Source organism: Papio anubis, chromosome 5 (assembly GCF_008728515.1).
Source record: "Papio anubis isolate 15944 chromosome 5, Panubis1.0, whole genome shotgun sequence".
NCBI lineage: Eukaryota > Metazoa > Chordata > Mammalia > Primates > Cercopithecidae > Papio > Papio anubis.
In genome coordinates this window covers 75,165,886-75,193,140 of record NC_044980.1, presented here as the reverse complement: position 1 = coordinate 75,193,140, position 27,255 = coordinate 75,165,886, and the positions used below count along the sequence as shown (strand labels likewise).

Sequence of the window (27,255 nt, the reverse complement as noted above, 5' to 3'; positions counted from 1 at the left end):
CCATGCCACTGCACTCCAGCCTGGAAAGCAGAGCAAGATTCCATCTCAAAAAAAAAAAAAAAAAAAAAAAAAAAAAAGAATCTTTCATGGAAATATGCTTGGGTTTACATTTTCAGACATACACACAATACTTTTAATTTAAAGTATCATTTTAATAGATTTTATGTCCTGATCCTAAAATTTTAACATAGTATTCTTTCTGTTGTTGAAACATTCTCCCACTTGGTTAAGAACATTCAAGGCATAATAATTAGTAGCTAGTAGGTTTCACACATGTATTTTAGACTAGAAGTCACACTTAAGATGTGATTGTCTGAGAACAGCTCATCTTGTGACTTTGGAGGAGAAAAACAGTGACAAGAAATGCTAATTGGACATCTTAGAGGCTGCAAAGCACTAGGGTGTCACCTGCCTGGCATCGTACCTTCCAGCTCAGACTGCTGAGGAACCTCTGTGAAGAACTGTGAAGGGTCTGAGATTTTACTCACTTCAAAGCTAACTAGTTAGTCTGACAGTTTTATGAATGCTGACAGAAGACACAGACTCCTGGGTCAGAGAAAAGGACTTTATTACTCACTGCACAGCAAGTGGCACAAGCATCAGTATGTCTGGTCAGTTCCCCTTCCCCTTGGAGTAATGTAGGTAGGCCCAGATGGATACTTGCACACACAGTGGGCTTCATTTCAGGAGAGAAACCCTGAGCTTAAGGAGCCCCAATTTTTTTACAGGGGGTAGTAAACCTATCTGCCCTGTGCTCTGAGGGGAAACACTACCTCTACTTTCCAATGCTATAAGCAAGCCTGTCCTTTGCTACAAAGGGGACATGATTTCTGCCGTTCAAGGCTTCTCCCCATACAAACATCCTAGAAAAGGTATTCAGAACAAAGAGTAGTTAGGGACTAGCTCACAACACATGCAAAAAATGCAGAGGCACATGGAATTTCCCCTCCACCGTCTCCACAGGAGAACAGGAAACTGTATAGCCATGCTACCTTCTTTACAACTGGAAACAACTTGGGTTTGCTTTATTTTTGATTTACTATGTATAACTAAATGATAATGTTACCTGAATATTTGACTATCAAAAATCTATCTTCCCATAATCATATATGACCATATAAAATTGTGTTCCCACAGGAACAAAAATGGATCTAACTTAAGAATTCTAATATTTACCTTGAGAAGACTAATGGGTGCACAGTCTCTATTCATTCAATGCTCTCAGACCAAAAGTTGCATAAATGTTTAAATCAATTATAATGGTCTTTGCACAGTGATTCAAAATCCGAATCCATGTACCTTCTACAAAGCCCGGCGTGGCCTGGGCCCTGCTGGTCTCTCTTGCCTCATTTAACACCAGCTCCTCCTCCTGAGCATGTTCCAGGCACACTGGCTCGCACTCAGCTTCTCAGCACCCTCAACATGCCAAGCTCCTTTGCACCCAAGTGACCTTGCACATACTGTTCTCTCGGTGAAGTCACCTCACATCTCTCTACCTCTCCCCGTATCCTATTCACTTTCATCATAACAAACATATATCACAGTTTGCACTGAGAGATTTATTTTCTTGTGTACTTACTGATGCTGTTTCTTCATCACACGGTACACTCCATGATGGCAGATACTATGTCTATTTGACTGATATATACCTGGAGCCCAAGTTGGTGCTCAGTAAAATACACAGAATGAATGAATGATCCTATCGAAAACTGCCACAGAATTAATTTCCACTTTGTGCCACATGGTTATGACTCCCAAGGCCTGAGTCTTTAGGCAACTATAACGGGAATATCAATTAATTCAAGTATTCCATAGAATTCTGCCACTTGAAAATGGGAACAGACAAAATCCAGGTTACATCAGTTCACTAGCACCCTCCATTCCCCAAGGAGCAGGAGGTACTGTATAACTCTTTATCAAGTTCAGAGCAAAATTGCTGCTGTGATTTCTCCCAGTTTTCATCAAATTAACTTCTGCATGAATTAGAATCAGGATGGTACATTAAATAGTTGTAAGTGCTTTTAATTTCAATGTTCACATTTCTCACGTTAGGTTTCCCTTTGACTTCCTGGAACACAGATGATGTGCCAGATTAATGACACTTACTTGTGTTCTGGGCTGCTCAAGCTAAACTAAGACAGGAGATCTGCTCTTGAAACAAATTTGTGCACTCAACAAATACTGATTGTCACCGTGCTAGATTCTTTACCAGGAATACAAAGTGCAAAATACAGTCCTCACCCCCCAAATCCTCCCAGCCCAGTAACATGCAGAAATGTAAACACCTTTGGGATACAGCAAACCAGTGACCTTGCTTAAGCTCAGCCCCACCTCTTCCCCAGGCAATGGCTGATTAAATGAAGGAGACAGTGGCAGGTATATAATAGACACTCCGATATGGGTTTCTTTACTTGAAGTACAAAAGAGCCTTTATCAGAAGGATTTGCTAAATGACATATTTAGTGTGGTAATCAAGGCAAGACTAGGAAGAGAGGCTTGAGCCTCACAGACCTGGGACCCAGGGAAGGAAAAGGCCTCCACTACCCTCAAAAAATGCTCTCACCAGGCACCTGCGGCGTCCACTTTGACAGAGACACTGAGATGAAATTCAGGTTGAGAATATGTGCCATGTGATGTTGCCCTATCCTTGAAGTCACATTCATAACAAGGGCAAAATGAATTATTTGGATATAAATTAGCCAGCACATCTAGTTTCTTTTTGTTGTTGTTGTTGTTGTTGTTTTGAGATGGAGTCTCACTCTGTTGCCCAGACCAGAGTGCAATGGCGTGATCTCAGCTTACTGCAACCTCCACCTCCCGGGTTCAAGCGATTCTCATGCCTCAGCCTCCCGAGTAGTTTGGGACTACATGTGTGAGCCACCGCACCTGGATCATTTTTGTAATTTTTGTAGAGACGGGGTTTCACCATGTTGGCCAGGCTGGTCTCAAACTCCTGACCTCAGGTGATCTATCCGCCTTGGCCTCCCAAAGTTCTGGGATTACAGGTATGAGCCACCACGCCCGGCCATGCACACTTAGTTTGAAAGGGAGTATTATATACAACTACTTGGTAACAACTCCAATATATTATTTTCTAAATAAATACTTTTGTGAATTCTAACTTAAAACCCATCCAAGTAAATTTTAAAATTCACATGTACACGGGCACACTAGTCCATAGTATGCGAAATGGCTGTATCTATGAACTGGCTACAGAGTCATTCATTTTGGCTATCCTCATAATTAGCAATGATCGCTAGAACCAACGAGATCAAGAAGCAATTTTTAAATCAACAGAAAAATTACTTCTGTTCTTTTGTATAGCAATGCAAACCCAGAACCCCTCTCTTCTTCTTTTCTTTTTTCTTCCTCTATTTCCTTCCTTTTCTCTCACTTTTTTTAATTCAAAGGAAAAAATTGGTTTACAGCAAAGTCCTTTAAGCGATAAAGTCTAAATAATATAAAGTGTCTGAGATTTTGCATGCTTATTTTGGTAGGAATTTTTATATTTATACATTATAATCATTTACATATTATATTTGAATAATCTTGAAATAATCCTGATGATTTTTCATTTTACTGCGGAATGCAAGGGCTGAAAGAGTCACTTCTGCCATTCTGCATCACCAAAGATCAACTGTTTCCCCACTGAACTCATAGACAACACAGATCTGGTCCATCTACCCAGCTGTGAAATCTCTCCAGGGAAGGAGATTCTAACACATTTCTCACATTGCAGTGAGAAAAATTATCTTTCTTTTCCTAGTGAGAAAAAGTCTCTTTCTTTTCTTAGAACTCAAAGGTCCCTACTGAAATAGAAGCTTATTTCCCTTTGCTTGATTCTCAGCCAAGCTCAAGAACACCTGGAGAACAACTTTTAATATGCATCTTAAAATTATACCTCCCTTCCAGGAATTTTACAAAGAGCATCAAAGAACAGCTTTGTGAACTCCCCCTAGATCCCACACAGAGGTTTAATTATAATAACCGGATTTTAAAGATCAGCTCTGAGTATTAGTAAGATCATATGGCAACACAGACTATTTCTTTAGTTCTACCTTGGAATAGAGGTGAGAAGAAATAATCACTGCACCAAGCAGCAGCTAGAGTGAGAGGATAAGCAATCTCATTCAGGCCAGGCGCGGGGGCTCACACCTGTAATTCCAGCACTTTGGGAGGCCGAGGCGGGCGGATCACGAGGTCAGGAGTTAGAGACCAGCCTGGCTAACACAGTGAAACCCCCATCTCTACTAAAAATACAAAAAATTAGCTGGGTATGGTGGCAGCGACTGTAATCCCAGCTACTCGGGAGACTGAGGCAGGAGAACGGCGTGAACCTGGGAGGCGGAGCTTGCAGTGAGCCAAGATCGTGTCCACAGCCTGGGTGACAGAGTGAGACTCCATCTCAAAAGAAAGAAATCTCACTCATTTTGGACAAAGAAAAAATTGTGTTTAATAATTTCATCAGGAAAATGAAGCACTCAACATTCATTATGAGTAGTTACACAGAGCACGTAATCATCGGTCTTACCCTCACTGCTTCTCCATGCTCACTTAAAGTTGTTATTTTAACTTGTCACATTTCCATAGCAACTGCTGCCTCCACTTTCACAGCTAAAGTACTAGGAATCCCCCTAAATGTTCCAGTATTAATCGTCAATATTGTAAAAACCTTTGGCTCTTTTCCCAAAATGGCTAGATCTGCCCAGGGTGGTATCAAGAATCAGGATCACTCTTGACCTAAATCTCCTCATCAACTGATCTAATGTATGAAGACCTACCTTTCTTCTTGGTTGGAGAGAGTGGGGTGTCTCTGAGAGAAATCAAATAGAAACGCCTTTCTACCCCAACTGAATGTTAAACCAAATGAAAAACAGCACAAGGGGTAAGACAAGTACAGGCCCAAATGCCACCTTTATTGGCGTGCAAGGCCAGGACAGAGAATGGAGGAAAGCTTAGAGTAGGAGCAAAATGGATTCTAACTGAGCCCTCCCACCAGAAGACAGACATGGCAGCCTATCCTGGCAGCACTGGGCTCTTGGTGGGAAAAAAAGGCCTGTCTAGGAAAAAAACAGGGGAAATGCATGCTCTGTGTTCAGGCTGGGTCTCAAAAAGGAAAAGGTGAACATGCCCAGACTATGCTTTTGAAATGTGCTGCAGATGCCACACATCCTTACCTGGCACGGAATGAGTAAAGTGACAGATGGAAACCCGTTTATTAATTAAACTCCTTCTACTTGGAAGGTAACGGAAAAGAGAGAAAATTGTTCTCCTTCCTGCTCCCACTCCCCCCCACATTGCAAGAGCTGCCAAGTAGGATTCTTTAGTGATGGTGTCTCTTGGTTTTCATATACTCTATAGTAACCCAAAGATAGCAGGTTGAAACTTACAATAAAAATACTTCTATCTTAACAACGATAACTCTCTAGTTTTCCTGATGTTTGTCTATTCTATTTCCATCTATTTTGTGCCTTATTTAGTTCACATTCATTAAAATTTTTTCTAAAGTTAAAAATCAAAATTCTGCCTTATAACTAATCTGAAAACCAACAAACAAAGAAGTTAAGCAAGTTAACTTCTTTAAGTCTCCATTTTCTCTGTGTAAAATGGGGCTAATAGTGACTACGACACAGGGATTGCTTTGAGGATTAAAAGATATTATGCTTGTGAAATGCTTAGTCATCCTATGTCTGGCACCAAAATAACACTCAGTACATATTAGAAAAGGTGATGGTGGTGATGGTGACAGTGACGATGTCAGTTCTTCTGCTCTTTCATTCATGACCTAACTCCAAAATACATCCTGAAGAGTATGACATCTCTCCACCTGCAAAGTTACTACCTACTCCCTCTCACCTGGACTATTGTAGCAGCGTCCTCCTTGAATAACCTGAGGCCTTGCCCCTCTGTCATGGTTCTTCTATAGCAGGCACAGTGAGCATTTTAAAATATAGATTTGATATTGTCACTCTCTTACTCTAACCCCTCCAGTGCTTATCATTACAGTTGGAATAATGCCCCAATCTCTTATCCCGGCCTGCAGTTTGGACACAAGTTGGCCCTGCCCACCTCTCTGACTTCACCTTCCTCTACTTTCCTGCCAGCTCACCAGTCTGCAACCCCGGGGCCTTGTTTTTTTTCCTCTAACTCCAAGCAGATTCTTTTGGGGGACTCTTTTAGGGAAATTCAGAGTCCAATATCAAAGGATAGTCCCTCCTCCTTTCTGGCTCCAAATTAAGTAATAAGTTCATCACAAAGTGAAAAATTCAAAATGTAAAGCACCAAGAAAGAAAAGTTAAATCTCTTTTCTCTTCTTTTCTGAGAAATAGTAATCATAATCCTTGGCTCATAACACACTCTGACCATTGGTTCATGCCTTATTTGTGGGATTTTTAAAATGTACAAAAATGTAATAATTAAACTCATTACTGAAAGTAAGTCAATAATCCAACATCCAAGTATGATCCAACATCCAAATTTGATCCTCACCTCCCTCCACTTAATGTCACTATCATCCTGAATACAGGATGCAGAAGACCTGAATAGCACTATCAACCACCTTGGGCTAGTTAATATTTATAGAATGTTCCACCCAACATCAGCAGAATATACTTTCTTTTCAAATGTGCATAGAAAATTCACATATATTTGGAAATTCCCAAATATTTGAAAATAAGTAACATACTTCTAATTCCATGGTTCAAAAAGGAAGTCAAAAGAGAAATTAATAAACATTTTGAATTGAATTAAAACTAAAACATAACATACCAAAACCTGAGGCAAGCAGCTCAAGCAGTGCTTAGAGGGATATGTAGAGCATTAAATATATTAGAAAAGACTGAAGGTTTCAAATCAATGACTGTAGTGAATTCTATAGTGTTATGTTACCTCAGCATCAATTCTGAATATAAGTTGAAATTTCTCATGCCAGAGCAGGGCTTAGTCACACTTGACACAGTTTCCATTTATCTACCTCTTCCCAGTTCCTCAAATGTGGTTGATCTAGATAGCCCCCAATACAATTGCCTCTGGTTGACCACCTCCCTATGGGGAAGCTAAATACAGCCCCAGGGACATGCCCCACTGACCCCTACACCCCACATAGATTGCACGGAAATGTCACAGTAACCATCTCTCACTCACAACGTGGCCCCACAGAACTCATGCCTGCGTGCTTTAAACCCACCAGTGAAAACTCCCCATGGGAAACCTGTCTGGATAATACTTTGGACCCCAATAAATCTTTAATCCCACAAGTCCTCTGTATCTGCCTCTCTCTTGCCCCCACCCGCTGGTTGAGCATGTGTGTCCCAAATGGCCCTGCAAGGTGTGCTGCCCTGTTCTTTCTGGGCTCTGTCAAGGAATCAAACCGCTTCTGTTAGGTGATGTGATTTGCTGTGCTGCCTCCTCTTGTGTTTCATCTGCTGACACACTCAGACTTTTCTCCTGGTCAGGGTTCTCCTAGAGAAAGACTATCTTGGTGGGAATAAACTAGACACAGGTCAACAAGGAACCACAGGGTGTCTACCAGTAAAACAAGTGTACCGTGAAAGGGACACCTGGGCATGGGTCAGACACTTAGGCATTAGGCCATCCATCCCCCAGGATAAAGAAGTGTCCCATGAAATGTACATTGTAAACATCCATAACCATCAGGGAGTCCCATTACAGCAAGGATGCATGTTATAGCCACTCTCCAGAGAGAGACCTCAAGACCAAATTAGAAAGAATTTCAAAAAAGTATCTAAGCTTCCACTTTAATAAACCAAAAAAGAAAAAGAAAAAGAGCAAATTTAAATTCAAAACAAGCAGAAGAAAGTAAATAATAAAGGCCAAATGACATTGAAAACAAACAAACAAAAAAACCAATAGATTGCTTGATAGTTCACGCTGAAAAAAAAAAAGAAAGAAAAGAAAAAAGTAAAATAAATAAAAACAACATAAAATTAGTGAAACAAAAGCTGGTTCTTTGAACAGATCAATAAGATTGTTAGACTTCTAGCTGACTGTGATGGTTAATTCTGTGTATCAACTTGACTGGCCCTACGGATGGCCAGATTCAACATTATTTCTGGGTGTAACTGTGAAGTTGTTTCTGGATAAGATTGGCATTTGAGTCAGGGGACTCAGTAAAGTAGACTGCCCTCTCCAATATAGACATCATCCAATCTTGAGGGCTTGAAATAGAACAAAAGGCAGAGGAAGAAGGAATTTGCCTCTTATTTCTCCCTGACATCTCATCTCATGTTCTCTGGCCCTTGGACTGAGATTTACACAGTGAGCAGCCCCAGTTCTCAGGCCTTCACACTCAGACTGAATTAAACAACTGATATCTTTGGTTTCCAGCTTGTAGACAGCAGATCGTGGGACTTCTCAGCCTCCACAACTGCATGAACCAATTTCTCATAATAAATCCTCCGTGTGTGTGTGCGTGCGTGTGCATGCATACACGTTCTATTGGTTCTGTTTTTCTGAAGAACCCTGACTAATACACTGACCGAGAAACAAGAGAGAAAGAAAGAAGACACAAATCACCAAAATCAGGAATGAAAGATGAGAAATCACTATAAATCTATGAATATTAAAAAGATAATAAGAGAATATTACAAACAGCTTCATGCCATAAGTTAGACAAATTAGATGCAATGGACAAATTCCCAGAAAGGCACATACCATCAAAGCTCACTCAAGAAAACATAACCCGAATAGCACTACATCTACTAAAGAAATTGAAGTCATAGTTTGGAACTTTCCAACACAAATATATAACATATACATATATATATATATGTATGTATATATACACACCCATAATAGAATGTCATAACAGCTTTATGAAATAATTTTGAAAACTTAGATGAAATGGATAAATTCCTACGAAAATGACTTACCAGATCAGACTCAAAAAAAACCTACAGTTTTACAAGTATTTCTTTAACTATTAAATAGATCTAAGCTGTGGTTAATAACCTTCCCATAAAGAAAACACCAGGCCCCAACGGCTTTACAGGATGTTTGACTAAACCTTCAAGGAACAAATCATCCCAATTTTATATGAACACTTAGAGACAACAGAAAAGAGGAAGTATTTCCCCAACTAATTTCAAGTACAGTTTAATATTTATATCATAATCAGACATGACAAATACCTCTTCAAATATTTACGGGTCATACATGTTTCCTTCTTTATGATATGCCTATTCATGTTTTTTGTTTGTTTGTTTGTTTGTTTGTTTTTGGGAGACGGAGTCTCGCTCTGTTGCCCAGGCTACAGTGCAGTGGTGTGATCTTGGTTCACTGCAAAACCTCTGCCACCCGGGTTCAAGCGATTCTCCTGCCTCAGCCTCCGAAGTAGCTGGGACTACAGGCAGATGCCACCATGCCCAGCTAATTTTTTTTTTTTTTTTTTTTTTTTGTATTTTTAGTAAAGAGATGGGGGTTTCACTATGTTGGCCAGGCTGGTCTCAAACTCCTGACTTCAAGCGATCCACCTGCCTCAGCCTCCCAAAGTGCTAGGATTACAGGTTTGAGCCACCAAGGCTGGCCTATTCATGTCTTTTGTCATGTTTTCTCATTGTATTATTTGTTCTCTTCTTATTATGTAGAAGGGATTTTTTTGTTTGTTTCTTTTGAGACAGAGTCTCACTCTATTGCCCAGGCTAGAGTGCAATGGAGTGATCTCGGCTGATTGCAACCTCTGCCTCCTCAGTTCAAGTGATTTTCCTGCCTCAGCCTCCTGAGTAACTGGGATTACAGACATGCGCCACCATGTCTGGCCAATTTTTGTATTTTCTGTACAGAGGGGGTTTCACTATGTTGGCCAGGCTGGTCTCAAACTCCTGACCTCAGGTGATCCCCCTGTCTTAGCCTCCCAAAGTGCTGGGATTACAGGCGTGAGCCACTGTGCCTGGCCAGAAATTTTTTAAAATATTAATCCTTTGTAAGTTTTGTGGCTATGGATAGCAATCCTCAGTATGTAACTTGTCTTTTTACTTTCTTTCAGATATTTTTGATGAAGAGGGTGTTAATTTTAATATGATCAAACTTATCGTTCTTGTCATGTGCTGACTAAGTTCAAAAAGATATTCACCTTTGTTCTCTATTAAGAATTTCAAAGTTTTCTTGTTGATATTTAAGCCCTTAATTTATCCAGAGTTGATTTTTGCTTTCAGGGTGAGATAGTGACACAATTTCATTGGGTAATCACTTTTTGTGCAGCTCCATCTTTTTTAAATATTAATTTAATTTTAATTATTTATTCTTTAACAAAATCTGTGTATATTTATGGTGCACAACATATTTTAATATATATATATACATTGTACAATGGTTAAATAGAACTAACTAACATATGCATTACCTCAAATACTTTTGTATAATTTTTCTGTGGTGAGAACACTTAAAATCTATTCTCTTAGCAATTTTCAATATATACTTTGTTATTTATACAGTTGACCCTTGAACAACATGGGGTTTAGGGATGCTGACCTCCCCACACAGTAGAAAATCTGTGTATAACTTCTGACTTTCCAAAAACTTAACTACTAATAGCCTACTGTTGACTGGATAACATAAACAGCCTATTAACACATATTTCATGTTATGTGTATTACATACCATATTCTTACAATAAATTAAGCCACAGAAATGAATGTTAATAACAAAATTATAAAGAAGAGAAAATATATTTGCTACTCATTAAATGGAAATGGATCACCATAAAGGTCTTCATCCTCACAGTCTTCACGTTGAGTAGGCTGAGGAGGAGTAAGAGGATGAAGAGTTCTTGCTTTCTCGGAACATCAGAGGTAGAAGAAAATCCGCCTGTTGTGGACTTGCACAATTCAAACCCATGTTGTCTGTGGGTCAACTGGAGTCACCGTGTTATTCAACAAGTCTCTTGAAAATTTACTGCTCCTGTCAAACTAAACCTTTGTATCCTTTGACCAACATCTCCCCAAATACCCCCAACTCCCATGCCCATCATTCTACTCACTTCTTCTATCAGTTCAAAATTTTTAGATTCCACATATAAGTGAAAACATACAGTATTTGTCTTTTTGTGCCTGGCTTCTTTCATTTACCATAATGTCCTCCAGGTTCATCTATGTTGTTGCAAATAACAAGATTTCCTTTTTTTTTTTTTTTTTGAGACGGAGTCTCGCTGTGTCGCCCAGGCTGGAGTGCAGTGGCCGGATCTCAGCTCACTGCAAGCTCTGCCTCCCGGGTTTACGCCATTCTCCTGCCTCAGCCTCCCAAGCAGCTGGGACTACAGGCGCCCACCACCTCGCCTAGCTAGTTTTTTTTTTGTATTTTTAGTAGAGACGGCATCTCCTGACCTCGTGATCCGCCCGTCTCGGCCTCCCAAAGTGCTGGGATTACAGGCTTGAGTCACCACGCCCGGCTGATTTCCTTTTTTTTAATGGCTGAATAGTATTCTGTTGTGTATATAAACCATTTTTTATTTGTCCATTCATTTACTGTTGTACTGATTCCATATCTTGGCTATTGTGAATAATGCTGCAATGAACATGGAAGTTCAGACATCTCTTTGACATACTGATTTTATTTGCTTTAGATATATACCCAGCAGTGAGATTGCTGACTCACACGGTAGATAGATTTTTTTTTTTTTTTTAAACAGAGTCTCGGTCTGTTGCTCAGGCTGGAGTGCAGTGGTGCGAGCTCTGCTCCCTGCAACCTCTGCCTCCTGGGTTCAAGTAATTCTCCTGCCTTAGCCTCCTGAGTAGCTGGGATTACAGGCACCTGCCAATACACTCAGCTAATTTTTGTATTTTTAGTACAGACAGGATTTTGCCACGTTGGCCAGGCTGGTCTGGAACTCCTGACTTCAGTTGATCCACCCACCTCAGCCTCCCAAAGTGCTGGGATTACAGGTGTGAGCCACCATGCCTGGCCTGATTTTTTATTTTTGCAAACCCTCCACACTGTTTTCCATAAGAGTTTTACTAGTTTACATTCCGCTGAATGTACGCAAGGGTTTCTGTTTCTCCACATCTGCACTAACACTTAGCTTTCATCCTTTTGGCAATAGCCATTCTAACAGGTGTGAGGTGATCTCTCACAGTTTTAATTTGCATTTCCCTGATGATTAGTGATTCTGAGCATTTTTCATATACCTGATATTCATTCTTGTGTTTTCTTTTGAGAAATGTGTATTCAAGTCCTTTGCTCATTTTTCAGTTGGATTGTTTTCTTGCTAGTGTGTTCTTTATATATTTTGGACAGTATCACATATATGCTTTGCAAATATTTTCTGCCATTATGAGGTTGTCTCCTCTGCTGTTTCCTTTGCTGTGCAGAGGATTTTTAATTTGTGTAATCCCATTTGTCTATTTTTACTTTTGTTTCCTGTGCTTTTGAGGTCATATCCAAACAACCTTGTCCAGACCAATGGACAAGGGGAGCTTTTCCCTATTTTTCTAGTGGTTTACAGTTTCAGGTCTTGTGTTTAAATCGTTAATCCACTTTGAGTTGATATATACATATATTGTATATGCATCCAGTTTCATTCTTCTGCATGTGGATATCCTATTTTCCAAACACCATTTACTGAAGAAAATGTCCTTTCCCAGTTTGTCCTTGCAGCATCTTTGTCAAATATCAATGGACTGTAAGTCCTAGTGCGGTGGCTCGTGCCTAGAATCTCTTGACTTTGGGAGGCGAGGAGGGCCCATCACTTGTGGTCAGGAGTTCAAGACCAGCCTAACCAAAATGGTGAAACCTCGTCTCTACTAAAAATACAAAAATTAGGCTGGGCACGGTGGCTCACGTATGTAATCCCAGCACTCTGATAGGCAGAGGAGGGTGGATCACTTGAAGTTAGGAGTTCCAGACTATCCTGGCCAACATGGTGAAACCCCATCTCTACCAAAAATACAAAAATTAACTGGACATGGTGGTGCACGCCTGTAATCCCAGCTACTCAGACGGTTGAGGAAGGAGAATCACTTGAGCCCAGGAGGCAGAGGTTGCAGTGAGCCAAGACTGCACCATTGCACTCCAGCCTGCGTGACAGAGTGAGACTCCATCTCAAAAAAAAAAAAAAAAAAAAAATTAGCTGGGTGTGGTGGCGCATGCCTGTGATCCCAGATACTCAGGAGGCTGAGGGAGGAGAATCACTTGAACCCAGGAGGTGGAGGTTGCAGTGAGTCGAGATGGCGCCACTGCACTTCAACCTGGGCAACAGGGTGAGACTCTGTATTAAAAAAAAAAAAAAAAAAAAAAATCAATTGACTGTAAATGTGTGGAATTATTTCTGGGTTTTTCTGTTCTATGGCTCCATGTGTCTTTTTAAATGCCAATACCATATTGTTTTGATTATTATAACTTTGTAGTGTACTTTGAAGTCAGGTAGTATGATACCTCTAGCTTTGTTCTTTTTGATCAAGATTGCTTTGGCTATTCATGGTCTTCTGTGGTTCCTTTTGAATCTTAGGATTATTTTTTCTATTTCCCTGAAAAACATCATTGGGATTTTTTAAGAGATGGTATCTCACTATATTGCCCAGCTTGGACTCAAACTTCTGGGCTTAAGAGATCCTTCTACCTCAGTCTCCTGAATTTCTGGGAGTACAGGGACACTTTGATAAAGATTGTATTGAATCTGTAAACCATTTCAACTAGTATAGACAACCTTAATAATATTAATTCTTCCAATCTGTGAACATGGGATATCTTTCCATTTGTATGTGTCCACTTCAATTTCTTTCATCAATGTTTTATAGTTTTCAGAATGCAGACCTTTCACCTTCTTGGTTAAACTTATTCCTAAGTTATTTCATTTTTCTTTCTGTAGCTATTATAAATGGGATTGCTTTCTTGATTTCTTTTTAACATAGTTGTTAGTGTATAGAAACACGACAGATTTTTGTATGTTGATTTTACATACTGCAGCTTCGGTTAATTCATTCATTAGTTCTAACAAGTTTTGGTGCAGTTTTTTAAGGTTTTCTATATACAGGATCACATCACGTGCAAACAAATACAATTTAATTTCTTCCTTTCCAAACCAAATGCCTTCTCTTTCTTACCTAATGGCTCTGGCTAGGACTTCTAGCTCTACCTTTTTGAAAGTCCCTCCTTTACCCATTGATCTGACATCTACTTTTGTCATTTAATAATATTCTATACTCATATGAATCTCTTGCTGGGATTTGTTCATTCTGTTCTATTCAACAATTTGTCTATTTCTGTACCAAAATTGTACTCTCTTAGTTGTACTCTCTTAGTTGCATTAAAAATTCCCATATCTGGTAGGGCTAGTCCTTCTCCGGAAGCATTATGGCTATTCGTGGCTCTTTACTCCTCCAGCTTTGATTTCATGTTTCATCTCTGTAATTATTTTCCTGCAAATAGTCTTAATCCCTTGCTCTCCCTCCATCATACTTATCTGACTAGACCTCAACTCCAGCCATTTAAATCCACATCCTCACCTATTCAGTTATTTCACTGAACGAATCTGAAGAAATACACATAACTCACTGATGTCACTTCATAAACACAGATTTCAAATGGGCTGTCAGAACTGCTCAACAACCCTATTTTCTTGTCAATGTATTTTCCTACCATTCTAGATTAGGAGGCAGTATAACATACGGGTCAAATATAAGATTCTAAAACCAGATTACCTGGGTTAAAATCTTAGTTCTACCACTTACTAAATATGTGAGCTTGGGCAAGTTAAATTCACCAAAGCCTCAGTTTTTGTATATCTATCCCTCAGTAAAATTCCTTATGAGAATAAAATGAGTTAATAAATATAAGCCAAAAATAGAATCTGGCACATACTAAGTACTATCTAACGCTTGTATTGTTATCATTGATGATGATTTCACATCTTACCTTCTCTCCTCAAGCCTTTTTCTCCCACACTCTCTTCACTGATGGCCTTGCTTTTTATTTCATTGAAAAAATAAGTCAAAAGTGAAGTTCCACAACCTCCTATCATCAAATCTTCCAATTTACTTGCAGCTGTACCCGTCACTCTATTACTGTACATAAACTGTTATTGTTCCTACAGTTAACTCCTCCACTTGGGCACCCTTCTAGTCTACTTAAGGACTTGCTCCTGCAATTATCCCCTTTCTCTGCTGAAGAACCCATTTTTAATTTTCTCAACCTGATCAGCATACAAAAATGTCATAAAAGTTGTCATCTTAAAAATAAAACCCTCCAACTTCACATTTCCCTCCTAAAAGGGTCCCATTTCTCTGCACATAAAAAAATGTCTTGCAAAAATTGTCTATAGCTGCTGTCTAGACTTCCTTCCCTCCCATATTCTCTTCACTCTGATCCCATCAGCCTTTCACTTTCAGTACTCCATGGAATCCCCATTTGACAAAGTGACCAGTAACCTCCGCATTTTCAAGTCCAAAAGACAATTCTCAGTCCTCATCTTATCTCTTTTCACACTTTCTCACTCCCTTCTTCACTTGGCTTTGAACAGAGTGTAACATTGGCCACTGTTTCTTCATCTGTTTTGCTTCACCTGCCGTCTTTTCCGTACCACTAAACTTTGGTGTGCTCAGGACTCTAATCTTTCTCTGTTCTACCTACAGTCATCACCTAAGCTATCTCAATCAGAGCCATAGTTTTAATACTATTTACTCATTGATGACTCCTGAGCTTCATATCATATATCCAGCTGTCCACTCCACATCCCTGGATGTTTGGCAGCTCAAACTTAACATACCAAACCAGAACTCCTCATTTCCTCCTTTGAAATTTGCTCCTCTCCTAGTATTTCCCACTTTAGAACTCACCCAACTCACAACTCTACAACTCACCCAAGTGCTGAGGTAAAAAATCATAGGGGTGTAATTAACTCCTCTCCCACATCCTGCAGTCCTGAGCAAATTCTGTTCATTCTACCACCAAGCAGTGTATCTGACCCAACCACTTTTTACCACCTCCACTGAGGGTCCAAGCTATCACCATCTTTCGTCTGAACTATTGCAATACCTTCCGAAGGGGCCTCCCAGATTCATGTCTTTTTCTCCTCTCAACAGCCAGAGTAATCCCATAAAAATATAAATCTTATTTTGCTACCAACTCCCATGCTCAAAACTTTACAATGGCCTTAAATCACCAGAAGAGTAGAAAAAAGGCTTTACCATGGCCTACAGGCTCCACATATTCCTGTGTAATTCTCAGACTCCATCTAGTGCCACACTACTCCTCAGTCACTAAGCTCCCCTTCTTCACTGATCTTTCAGTTCTTAAAAAGCACTAGCCCCTTCCACATCTCGAGATGTCTCCTTAACCTATCCTATCCAGAGTAGCCACCCCCATTCCCAAGTCACTATCACCCATCCAGCTATATTTTCTCTATAGCGCTACAGTATGTAAAATGATCTATTTAATTATTTAATTTACATCTATCTGTCTATCTGGTCTGTCCTCTCACACTTAAAATATAAACTCTATCAGAGCAGAAACCTTCACCCTCTTAATTTAACTGCCATATTCCTGGTACCTACAACAGCGTCTGGCACATGGAACGCATTTTTTAAAATCCTTGCTGAGTGAACCAATATCCCAGAAACCTCTCATAGCTAGTTCATCTTACAGGAGAAACAGTATTAGAGTTAATTAAATGGCCAGGCGCGGTGGCTCACGCCTGTAATCTCAGCACTTCGGGGGGCCGACGCGGACGGATCACTTGAAGTCAGGAGTTTGAGACCAGACTGGCCAACATGGTGAAACCCCGTCTCTACTGAAAATACAAAAATTAGCCGGGCACGGGGGCGGGCGCCTGTAATCCCAGCTACTCAGGAGGCTGAGGTGGGACAATCGCTTGAACCCAGGAAGTGGAGGTTGTAGTGAGCCGAGATCACACCACTGCACTCCAGCACGGGCGACAGAGTGAGACCCTGCTTCAGAAAAAAAAAAAATTAAATTAAATTAAATGACTCGCCAGTCCAAATAAACGGCAGCTTTAGGGTTAAAGGCGCAGTCTGGCTCCAAAGCTTGGGGTTTTAGTTACTATATTACATTGCTTCACTACATTTTACAATTTATTGTGCTGCTTGTGAGCACGAATTAAGGCTCAGAAGTCTAATTTTCCAGACTACTCGCAGGACTCCCGCCCCAGTACTCTCTACAGATTCAGCTCACCGACTCCTTCCTCCTGGACCTAGCTCCGCCCAGCCCAGCCCCGCGACCTGCTCGACGTAGCTTCGGCAAGGGCACCTACGCGGTGAGCGGGTCCCATGCAAAGCATTCTGGGATTGGTAGTCCATGTTCCTCCGGTCTCCAGCATTCTCATGAAAAGGGGGGAAAAACCCATGCAAATTAGATATCTCTGAATTTCGCGCACATTAAATAAGACGCAGATTCTAGCTCAGGAAAGTGATGTAAACCCGTTGTTTTCAAAGGAGAGACTCCAGCCTCGGGTCAGGCGCGACGCAGACAGCGGCGCGGGGTCCTTGACTGGGCGGGGCTTGCTCGCGGTGGTTTGTGGGTCCTTCCTGCGCTGCTTCTCTCTTTCGCTCAGGCCGGTGGCGCCGACAGGATGGGTGAGCTAATCTGGCCAGTCTAAGGGCGCCGCAAGTGGGACTTGGGGTCTTAGGGACTGGCGGGCGGATGCGAATAGAGTAGGGAGGGGGATGCCACGGCGAGGCTTCATGGCGGAGAGGCTCCATGGCGGAGGGCCGGGGAAGCGCCGCTCCGGGCAGCACATGGTCCGGCGTGGAAGGGGCCCGTGAGGCGTGGAGGCCGCCGAGGTCGGGGTACCGAGGGACACAGGGAGGCCGGCGCTTCCTCCCAAGCATTCGAGCGGGGCCTAGTCCTTTGGGAGAACACATTCTCCGGAGCTCTCTTCGAACGTTCATTAGTCGGTTCAGGGGAACCTGAAGGCCAGATGTTTGGCCCACAGGCCAGTAAATAGTACGAGAGCCAATAGGCTTAAGGGTTTATTCCAGATGAGGCGAGTGTCTTAGAAGATGGGAAACATGTAGATGGCGTGTTTTTGCAGAAGAACTAAAATAGTTAATTTTCAGGCAAGTGTCGTGGACTTCGTACTGCTAGGAAGCTCCGCAGTCACCGACGAGACCAGAAGTGGCATGATAAACAGTACAAGAAAGCCCATTTGGGCACAGCCCTGAAGGCCAACCCTTTTGGCGGTGCTTCTCATGCAAAAGGAATCGTCCTGGAAAAAGTGTAAGTCCATTGCTTCCGTCAGTTTTAGTTTATTATAGGAATTCGAGACATAAACTTACGAATTCTTATCTTAAAAGTAGTTACAGGTTTTTGTGTAGTGGTGTTCATTTGGGCATTACGGGGTAAAATTGCAAAGCGTTTATTCTGTTTAAAAGTTGGTAAAATTAGTGTTTGGGAATTAGGTAGTTAAGGTTTTTACTTAACGTTGGCCTGGGAGGAATTGGAGAAGATACTAACGATGAAGTAAAGGACACAAACACTTTTACTGTGGGAGCTGTTACAAGTAAATGTCACGTGTCAGCTATTGAATCTGCAATCAAATGATTTTTCGACTTGATAAAGGTGAGGTGAAAAGAAGTGACTTGAATCAGAATTAACTGAGGTCGTACACCTAAGATTGAGACATGAAACTGCCAGTACTTGACTGGTTTTGACTTTTAAAAATGATAATTTCACATAGTTGAATCGTATTTGATGGTAGATCCATTTGAACTCAGACTTTCTAATATTTCTTTTTTTTTTTTTTTTTTGAGACAGAGTCTAGCTCTGTCGTCCAGGCTGGAGTGCAGTAGCGCCATCTCGGCTCCCTGCAACCTTAGCCTCCCAGGTTTAAGCAATTCTCCTGCCTCAGCCTCCCAGGTAGCTGGGATTACAGGAGCCCACCACCATGCCAGCTAATATTTTGTATTTTTAGTAGAGATGGGGTTTCGCCATGTTGACCAGGCTGGTCTCAAACTCCTGACCTCAGGTGATCCGCCCGCCTCGGCCTCCCGAAGTGCCCTGATTACAAGCGTGAGCCACTGTGCCCAGCCCAGACTTTGTAATTCTTAGTTTTTTTTTTTTGAGACACGGTCTCTAGTTATACAGGCTGGCAGTCTTGACCTCCTAGGCATAGATCCTCTCACGTCAGCCTCCCAAGTAATTGGGGCTACAGGCCCATGCTGCCACTCCAGTCTAATGTTATAACTATAACTATTGTGCTAATGAAATTAAGACTGGCAGAAAACTTGGTTGACATCACAGGACTTCAGCTCAGCCATTTGAGGTTAGATTGAAAAGATAGAAACAGTTTCTCAGTAGTTCTCTAGTTAATGTGAAAAAATTATCCTTTTTCAGAAAGCCAGCTCACTCTGCTATGCCTTTTATATTTCAGAGGAGTTGAAGCCAAACAGCCAAATTCTGCCATTAGGAAGTGTGTCAGGGTCCAGCTGATCAAGAATGGCAAGAAAATCACAGCCTTTGTACCCAACGACGGTTGCTTGAACTTTATTGAGGTGAGTATTTCAACTGCTTTGTACCTTCTGTTCTTGGGGTGGGCTCCCTCACATTTTTATCTGATGCAAGGGAGTTTCCTCACATGAAAGTATTTTTGTGATTGCCATTGACACTAGAAATAAACTTTTCATTTTATTCCAGGAAAACGATGAAGTTCTGGTTGCTGGATTTGGTCGCAAAGGTCATGCTGTTGGTGATATTCCTGGAGTCCGCTTTAAGGTTGTCAAAGTAGCCAATGTGTCTCTTCTGGCCCTATACAAAGGCAAGAAGGAAAGACCAAGATCATAAATTTTAATGGTGAAAACACTGTAGTAATAAATTTTCTTATGCCAAAAAATGTTTGTATTTTATTGTCCCCCGTTCTCACCACAAAGATTGTGTTCTTTACCATACGTCCCCTGCCTTTTTTTTTAATCCTAAACCAGCGAACACAGGACCTGTACCAATTTTAGGAGATGATAAGACAGGATTGTTTCAGGATTCTCTAGAGTTAATAACATTTGTAACTTGGCACAGTTCCCCTCATCCTGTGGAATAAGAAAATGAGATAGAGCTGGAATAAATGTGCAGTATTGTTGTATTACTTTAACAACTTCAATGCAACTTCAAAAACTCACTTAAATTCTAGTGAGATGCTTTCTTTTTAATTCTTGGTATTTTCCATATCTGGTGTGACACTTAAAGCAATTACCAAGTTTCATGGCACATAGATAATCTTAGGTACCCTTGGAAATGCACATTCTTGTATCCATCTTTCAGAGACCCAGGTGATAAATAGTAACCTCAAAATTGCTCCCCACTCTGTTTAAAGGTGTCAGGATCTGTGTTGTAATGTGTCTATGTTACTGTGTTTAGGATACAGGCACTGGATCATTTAGATGATGGAAGTATATGTCAGGCAAGGGAGATCAGGTATATGACAAGACTGATGTTTTCAGTATCTTCTCATGAGGTCAGCGACCTTCATGTCTTCAAAGACCAGTCAGCAAATGAAGTAGTTTAGTGTAGAGATAAGACTGGTTGTGTTTTGATAATTTAATTTAGGTATTCAGTACATGTGGATTTTGCTCTCCACAAATACTTTTTACAGAATTTTCATGGACACAGTGGCATGGTTGAAATGAAGCTATTAGCCTTCTGATTTAAATCTGATACAAGAAACTACTGGTAACAAATAGTGGCCGGGCGCGGTGGCTCAAGCCTGTAATCCCAGCACTTTGGGAGGCCGAGGCGGGTGGATCACGAGGTCAGGAGATCGAGACTATCCTGGCTAACATGGTGAAACCCCGTCTCTACTGAAAATACAAAAAACTAGCCGGGCGTGGTGGCGGGCGCCTGTAGTCTCAGCTACTTGGGAGGCTGAGGCGGGAGAATGGCGTGAACCCGGGAGGCGGAGCTTGCAGTGAGCCGAGATCAGGCCACTGCACTCCAGCCTGGGAGCACAGCGAGACTCCGTCTCAAAAAAAAAAAAAAAAAACAAATAGTAAATATGGATTAATTAGCCCTTTGATCAGAGCCTAGCTTTACATTGTTTAGGATCTTTGGAAAACAATTGCTTTGGTTGCCCATTTTCTGTAGGATCAAGAGCAGAACCTTTGCCATGACACAGAAGAATCCAGGTTGTGCTTCATCCCTGCATATTCCAGCCTTAGCCTGCCATTTCTTCCCTTGGCTCTGTGCTCCAGCAACACTGGTCTCAGTTGGTCATGCTCCAACTTGTGTTCCACATCCATCCTCAGGACCTCTGTTACTATGGTGCCTTGCTTGTCGCCCGCTCTTCAGAGCTCCTATTTTCCAGCACACTTGGGTTTATCTCTTTATGCCAATGATGCTGCTGCTAGTCTCTCTCCACAAGGGCGGAAAGGCTGCCTGTTGGTTTGTACCAGCGTTTCCCAACGTGTAGCTGCAGTCAGTATTTGAGTAAACCGTTCCCAAGGGCTCAGCAGATGCTTTCGGATGGGCCTTAATTGACCCAACCCTTTGTGATGCGAGAGAGATTGCTGGGCCTCGTTCACCGGGCCAGAACCAGTGAAAGAGGCCGCGGTAGCAGCGCGGGGCGGGCAGCTCTCGCCCGGCGGTGGGGTCCTTGTGATCGCAGGGCGGGGCGCACCAGGAAGGGGCTGGGACAGCGCGGACGCCCAGGGTCTTGTCCCGGTTCCCCTGCTTTCTTTGACACGTCAAGACACCTTCGACGATGGCTCGCAGCTGTACCCTCTTGGCTGCACCCGGGACGCCCTTTTCACTTGCTAAGCAGTTCTACCTGAGGCCCAGGGGCCGCCAGATTGACCCATAAATAATCTCCGGCGCCTGAGATCCAGAAGCGGCTGAGCCTGATCTTAGTGCCTTCTCCTTTCTCTGTGTGGCCTCCCCAACCTCTTTCAACACGGCCGTGTGTCCGAGGCCCCTTCCTTCATGTAGCCAACATGAAATGGATGCCTGGTACTTTGCTGGGCCTGACTGTGCAAGCCCAGGTCTATGGTGAGAGCAACAATACACTCACCTTGGGCACAAAATGTATGCAAAATTCCAGCAGCTTTTTTTTTCTTGGTAGATGTAGAAAAGCTAATTCTAAAACTTACATGGAGGCTGGGAAGGGTGGCTCACGCCTGTAATCCCAGCACTTTGGGAGGCCGAGGTGGGTAGATCACCTGAAGTCAGGGGTTCGAGACCGGCCTGGCCAACATGGAGAAACCCCGTCTCTACTAAAAACACAAAAATTAGCCAGGCGTGGTGGCGGGCGCCTGTAGTCCCAGCTACTCGGGAGGCTGAGGTTGCAGGGAGCTGAGATCGAGCCACTGCACTCCAGCCTGGGCGACAGAGCGAGACTCCATCTCAAAAAAATAAAAATTAAAAAAAAATGTATATGGAAAGACAACTAGAATAAATAAAACAATATTGAAAAAGGAATAAAAGTGGAGGAATCATAAAACTTGATTTTATAGTTAAAGTAATCAAGACTTGGAGGAGGGACAGAAATACAGATCAACGAAATAAGATAGAGAATCCATAAATAGACATTCAGAAGTATGGCCAACGGATTTATCTTAAAACCAACAGAGGAAGAAGAGTTTCAATAAATGATGTGGACTTCCATTTGTCAAAAACCAAAACAAACAAAGGAACCCCAACCTCACATGTAATACAAAATTAACTCAAAATGGATCATATATCTAAATGTAAGGAAAGCTATAAAACAAAACATAGACTATCTTTACAACCTAGGTTTACGTGTAGTTTTTAGACATTACACCAAAAGCACATGCCATAAAAGAAAAAAATAGATAAATTGGTGGATTTCATCAAAATTAAACTTTTTCTCTCTGAAAAATCCTGTTAAGCTGGGCGCTGTGGTTCATGCCTGTAATCCCAGCACTTTGGGAGGCTGAGTTGGGAAGATATTAATAGTTTGAGGCCAGGAGTTCAAGATCATCCTGGGCAGCAAAGCCTTACACTATCTCTACAAAAAAAATTTTTTAATTAGCCTGGCATGGTGGTGTGCACCTGTAGTCCCAGGTACTTGAGAGGATCAGAGGATTGCTTGAGCACAAGAGTTTGAGGCTACAGTGAGCTATGATTGCACCATTGCAATCCAGCCTGAGCAACAGAGTGAGATCCTGTCTTAAAAAATACAAAATAAAAATTCCTGTTAATAGGATGACAAGACAAACCACAGACTGGGAGAAAATATTCGCAAAACACTTATCCAATAAAGGACTTACATCTAAAACAGAATTCTCTAAACCAAAAGTGAGAAAACACAATCCCATTACAAAATGGGCAAATATACATCTCTTCACAAAAGAGATGGCAAATAAGCACATGAAAAGATCAAATCATTAGCCATCAGGAAAATGCAAATTAAAACCACAACAAGTTATCACTATAACCTAGCTAAAGCTAAAGATGCTGATAATATCAAGTACTGGTGAGAAAGGAGGGTAACTGCATCTCTCATGCATTGTTGGTGGAAAAATGGTACAGTCACTCTGAAAAAGTGGTACTTAACAATATGACCCAGAAATTGTACTCCTGGGTACAGGATTGAAATACAGCAATGAAAATATGTGTCCATACAAAAACCTGTACATAAATATTCATGACAACTTTATTTGGACAGTCAAGAAATAGAAAAATCCTAAATATCCTTCAATGGGCCAATATATATACTGTGGTATATCCATAAATGATATACTACTCAGCCAGATTGTTACATAAAACAACTTCTATGAATTTCTAGGGTAGTATGCTGGGTACCAGAGGCATATCTCAAAAGGTTGTATCTGGTATGGATTCATTTATATAACACTCTTGAAATGACAAAATTATAGCAATGGAGAAGAGATCAGTGATCACTAGGGATTAAGAATGGGGGCAGAGTCTGATGATAGAGAAAGGATAGTATGAGGGAGTTTCTTTGTGGGAATGAAACACTTCTGTGTCTTGATCTTGGTGATGTTTATGGAAATCAATACTTGCAGTGGAATTTCGTAGTACTATATACACAATAAAAGCATGCAAAAATTGGTGAATGAGTAAATTCTGTAGTTAATAGTTTTGGACTAATATCAATTCCCTGGTTTTGAAAATATACTCTGGTTATGAGAGATAGCATTTGGGAAAGCTGGATAAAGGGTATACACAAACTATTCTATTTTTGCAACTTCTTGTGTGTCTTAAATTATTTATAAATAAAAAGTAATGTATTAACATATATGTGTATATATATATAAAATTTATGAATGGGTAGTTAATTTAGTCTGTTATTTAATCTGTATTCTCTTTATTTGCCTAGCAAAGCCCAAACCAATCAGAAATTGTTATAGCAAAAAGAATCAGGAGATCACTTAGTTCTGTGGTTCCCAAACCCAGGGACATCAGAATTCCCCTGGGAAACCATCTTGAGGGTATCCAGGAGAAATCGGTCAGGTAGTTCTTATGTAGCCACCTCCTGTTTTCTCCATTTGTGGGAATTACTGCTCTTATCTTAGAAGTTGGAAGCTCAAATAAGGCAGCTCTTAAGTATTTTAGAAATAATTTGCCCAAGTAATTGGCACAGCTCAAATCAGAACAATAGTCTGTTCTCCAAATGGAATTGTTTCTGTCAGAAACACTCCATTTCAAAATGACAAACACTGCCTTACAGGTAGCTACTTAGTAAATTTAGGCACAAATTTATCTGGGAATTTAGTAAGAGTTTTTGTTCTCTGTTTTGTGAAGGGAAGAGGAATAAATTTTCTGTGTATTTGTATGAAAATATTGAAACACTCCATTTTTTTTACTGATGTTCTGAAAAAATTTCAAAAGTCTAAACACACAATGCCTCAGATAAATGTGGGCTTTTTTCTGTTATTTTTTGGTGGCACTGAGAGAGAGACTTCTAATTTGACAGCTATAAAAATTCAAATGTGTATCTGTGTGTGTATTGAATTCCTGTATTTCATTCCAGGAAAATGTCTAGTTGTAGGATTGGTCATTATGGTCACACTGTGGATAATATTCCTGGAATCTGTTGGAAGGTTGTCAAAGTAGCTAGCGTTTTTCTTTATTGGCTTTGCATAAAGCCAAGAAAAGAGATTATGATAATAAATTACCATAGTGCAATAAAATTTTCACTAACAGTAACTTATGTAATCTTTATTTTAACCTATAAAATTTATGTCAGTGGATTATTTAAGCATTAACTCACATTCTTATGCTACTGTAGTTGGGGGACTGTCTTTGCTGGTTATACTGAGCAGTCTTCGTTTCTAACACAAATCCTGTCCTTATTGTTTGGTAAAGTGATGTTATGTTAGTACCTGAGGAACAGAAGTGGATTTTATAGGTTATTAATTGTCACAGTAATGTCACCACAGAAGGTCTAGAGCAAACCATTAAAACATTTAACAATTAAATGTTTTAAAGCATAAATTGTCTCATAGGAGAAAATAGTTTTTTAGAGTGACACATTTGAAGGGAACCATGAGTGACAAATAACCAATATTTTCAAATATGCACATGCCCAGTCGCCACCTCATTCAGATGGTCACTTAAGCCTCTAATATATGATGCGTATCTTCAAAAACAAGGGAGCCACTCACACACAGCTCTCAGATGTGTGTAATGAGCACCATCAAAATTCCTTCCTTTAATACACTCTGCTTTCCAGCTGACCTGAAGCTTGCAAACAGCAATTCTGATGGTAAGGAAGGTAAGGAGGAAATCAAAGTCCCCAGGTCACTAGTCAGATCTAGCCACAGAAGTACCAGCCCCTTTTATCAGTGATCTGCTTATTTGTTGGCATGAATTCTGTTCTATAATCTAGTCACAGTGTGGGATAAATTTTTAAATCTAGCCTTCTAAAACTCTTTTTTTTTTTTTTTTTAAGACGGAGTCTCACTCTGTCATCCAGGCTGCAGTGCAGTGGCGGGATCTCGGCTCACTGCAAGCTCCACCTCCTGGGTTCACGCCATTCTCCTGCCAGCCTCCCCAGTAGCTGGGACTACATGCGCCCACCACCACGACTAACTTTTTGTATTTTTAGTAGAGATGGGATTTCACTGTGCTAGCCAGGCTGGTCTTGATCTCCTGACTTCATTATCCACCTGCCTCAGCCTCCCAAAGTGCTGGGATTACAGGTGTGAGCCACCACGCCCAGCCTAAAACTCTTTTGTTATAGTTTATTAGAAATAGAAGGCTGGACACAGTGGCCCACGCCTGTAATCCCAGCACTTTGGGAGGCTGATGCAGCGGATCACCTGAGGTCAGGAGTTTGAGACCAGCCTGGCCAACATGGCAAAACCCCATCTCTACTAAAAATACAAAAAATTAGCTGGGCGTGGTGGTGCACACCTGTAGTCCCAGCTACCCGGGAGGCTCAAGTGGGAGAATCACTTGAACCCAGGAGGCAGAGGTTGCGGTGAGCCGAGATCGCACCACTGCACTCCAGCCTGGGTAACAGCGCGAGACTCCCTCTCCAAAATAAAAAAAAAGAAAGAAAAAGAAAAAAAGAAATAGAACAAGGGGCTACATTGCTTGACTGTGCTAAAAGTGTAGGACATACAGAGCAAACCCAGATTTCAAAGTGTGTATGTTAATGGATGTATTATAATGCTTACTTACCTCTTTCAGCAACCAGCTAATGTTTACATTTGTATAATAATGGGCAAAGTAAGACGTGCTTTAAATAATTTTTCATTTCAATCACAGCTGAGAACAGTAGAAAGAACTGTTACTTTTTAAAATGTATCTTGTCCATTTCTTGCTTTGGAAACTGGTATTAAATAGATTTTGTCGTATCTTTTTTCTCCAATAGCTTTATGAATTTATCCAGCTTATAAGAAGATTTTTTTTTCTATACAGTTTGACAACTTTAGGTACTCTGTTTGTGTGTGTTTGCAGGTAGTATGACCACTTTTCCCCTCCACAAGTTCCTAATAGGTTCCAACTATTTCTCTAGGATCTTAATTACAGTATACAATAGTTGATTTTGTTTGTTCTGTATTTTACACATTTTCTTATGTTTATGTGTGTATAATTAAGTACTTTTTTCCTTATCAACATACTCATCTTCCTCCTGCCTGTGTGTGTGTGTGTTTAAGTAATGGAAGAAAGCCATTGTGAGTGGAATTTATTTGCCAGGATTTCCATCAATGGATAGAGTTTGGCCCATAGGTGGATTTTAGAGGGACTAGGAACACCTGAAACTATATGCAGAATTTTCTGATTATGTGTGTATATTTGTGTATATGAGTTCCTAACACAAGAAACCAGCTACTATTTCAACCTGCGCAACAATGAGGATTTAGTCACATATTA

General features: G+C 40.9%; 2 protein-coding genes across 11 annotated transcripts in view; one reads left to right on the top strand and one right to left on the bottom strand.

Moving 5' to 3' along the window:
• The window catches only part of ATP6AP1L (ATPase H+ transporting accessory protein 1 like), a 44,142-nt gene extending 26,902 nt beyond the window's left edge, over positions 1 to 17,240 (bottom strand). For 2 of the 10 annotated variants that reach the window (XM_017959719.3, XM_017959720.3), the window contains exon 1: positions 17,140 to 17,183. Coding sequence is in view for 1 of the 10 variants with exons in the window: in XM_021939517.2 (XP_021795209.1) it covers positions 14,866 to 15,022 (157 nt within the window). In the remaining 9 variants the exon portion in view is untranslated. Of the gene's footprint in view, positions 1 to 14,865; positions 16,684 to 17,139 lie in introns of those variants that run through there. The other 8 variants (XM_021939519.2, XM_009208723.4, XM_017959721.3 and 5 more) reach the window with 8 other exon arrangements.
• Positions 17,241 to 17,243: 3 nt separating this feature from the next.
• On the top strand, positions 17,244 to 19,795 carry RPS23 (ribosomal protein S23). The gene is made up of 4 exons (XM_003899889.4): positions 17,244 to 17,540; positions 18,024 to 18,183; positions 19,337 to 19,457; positions 19,600 to 19,795. The coding sequence occupies exons 1-4, from the start codon at positions 17,537 to 17,539 to the stop codon at positions 19,744 to 19,746; spliced, it is 432 nt and encodes a 143-aa protein (XP_003899938.1). The 5' UTR covers positions 17,244 to 17,536; the 3' UTR covers positions 19,747 to 19,795.
• The last annotated feature ends 7,460 nt before the right edge of the window (positions 19,796 to 27,255 follow it).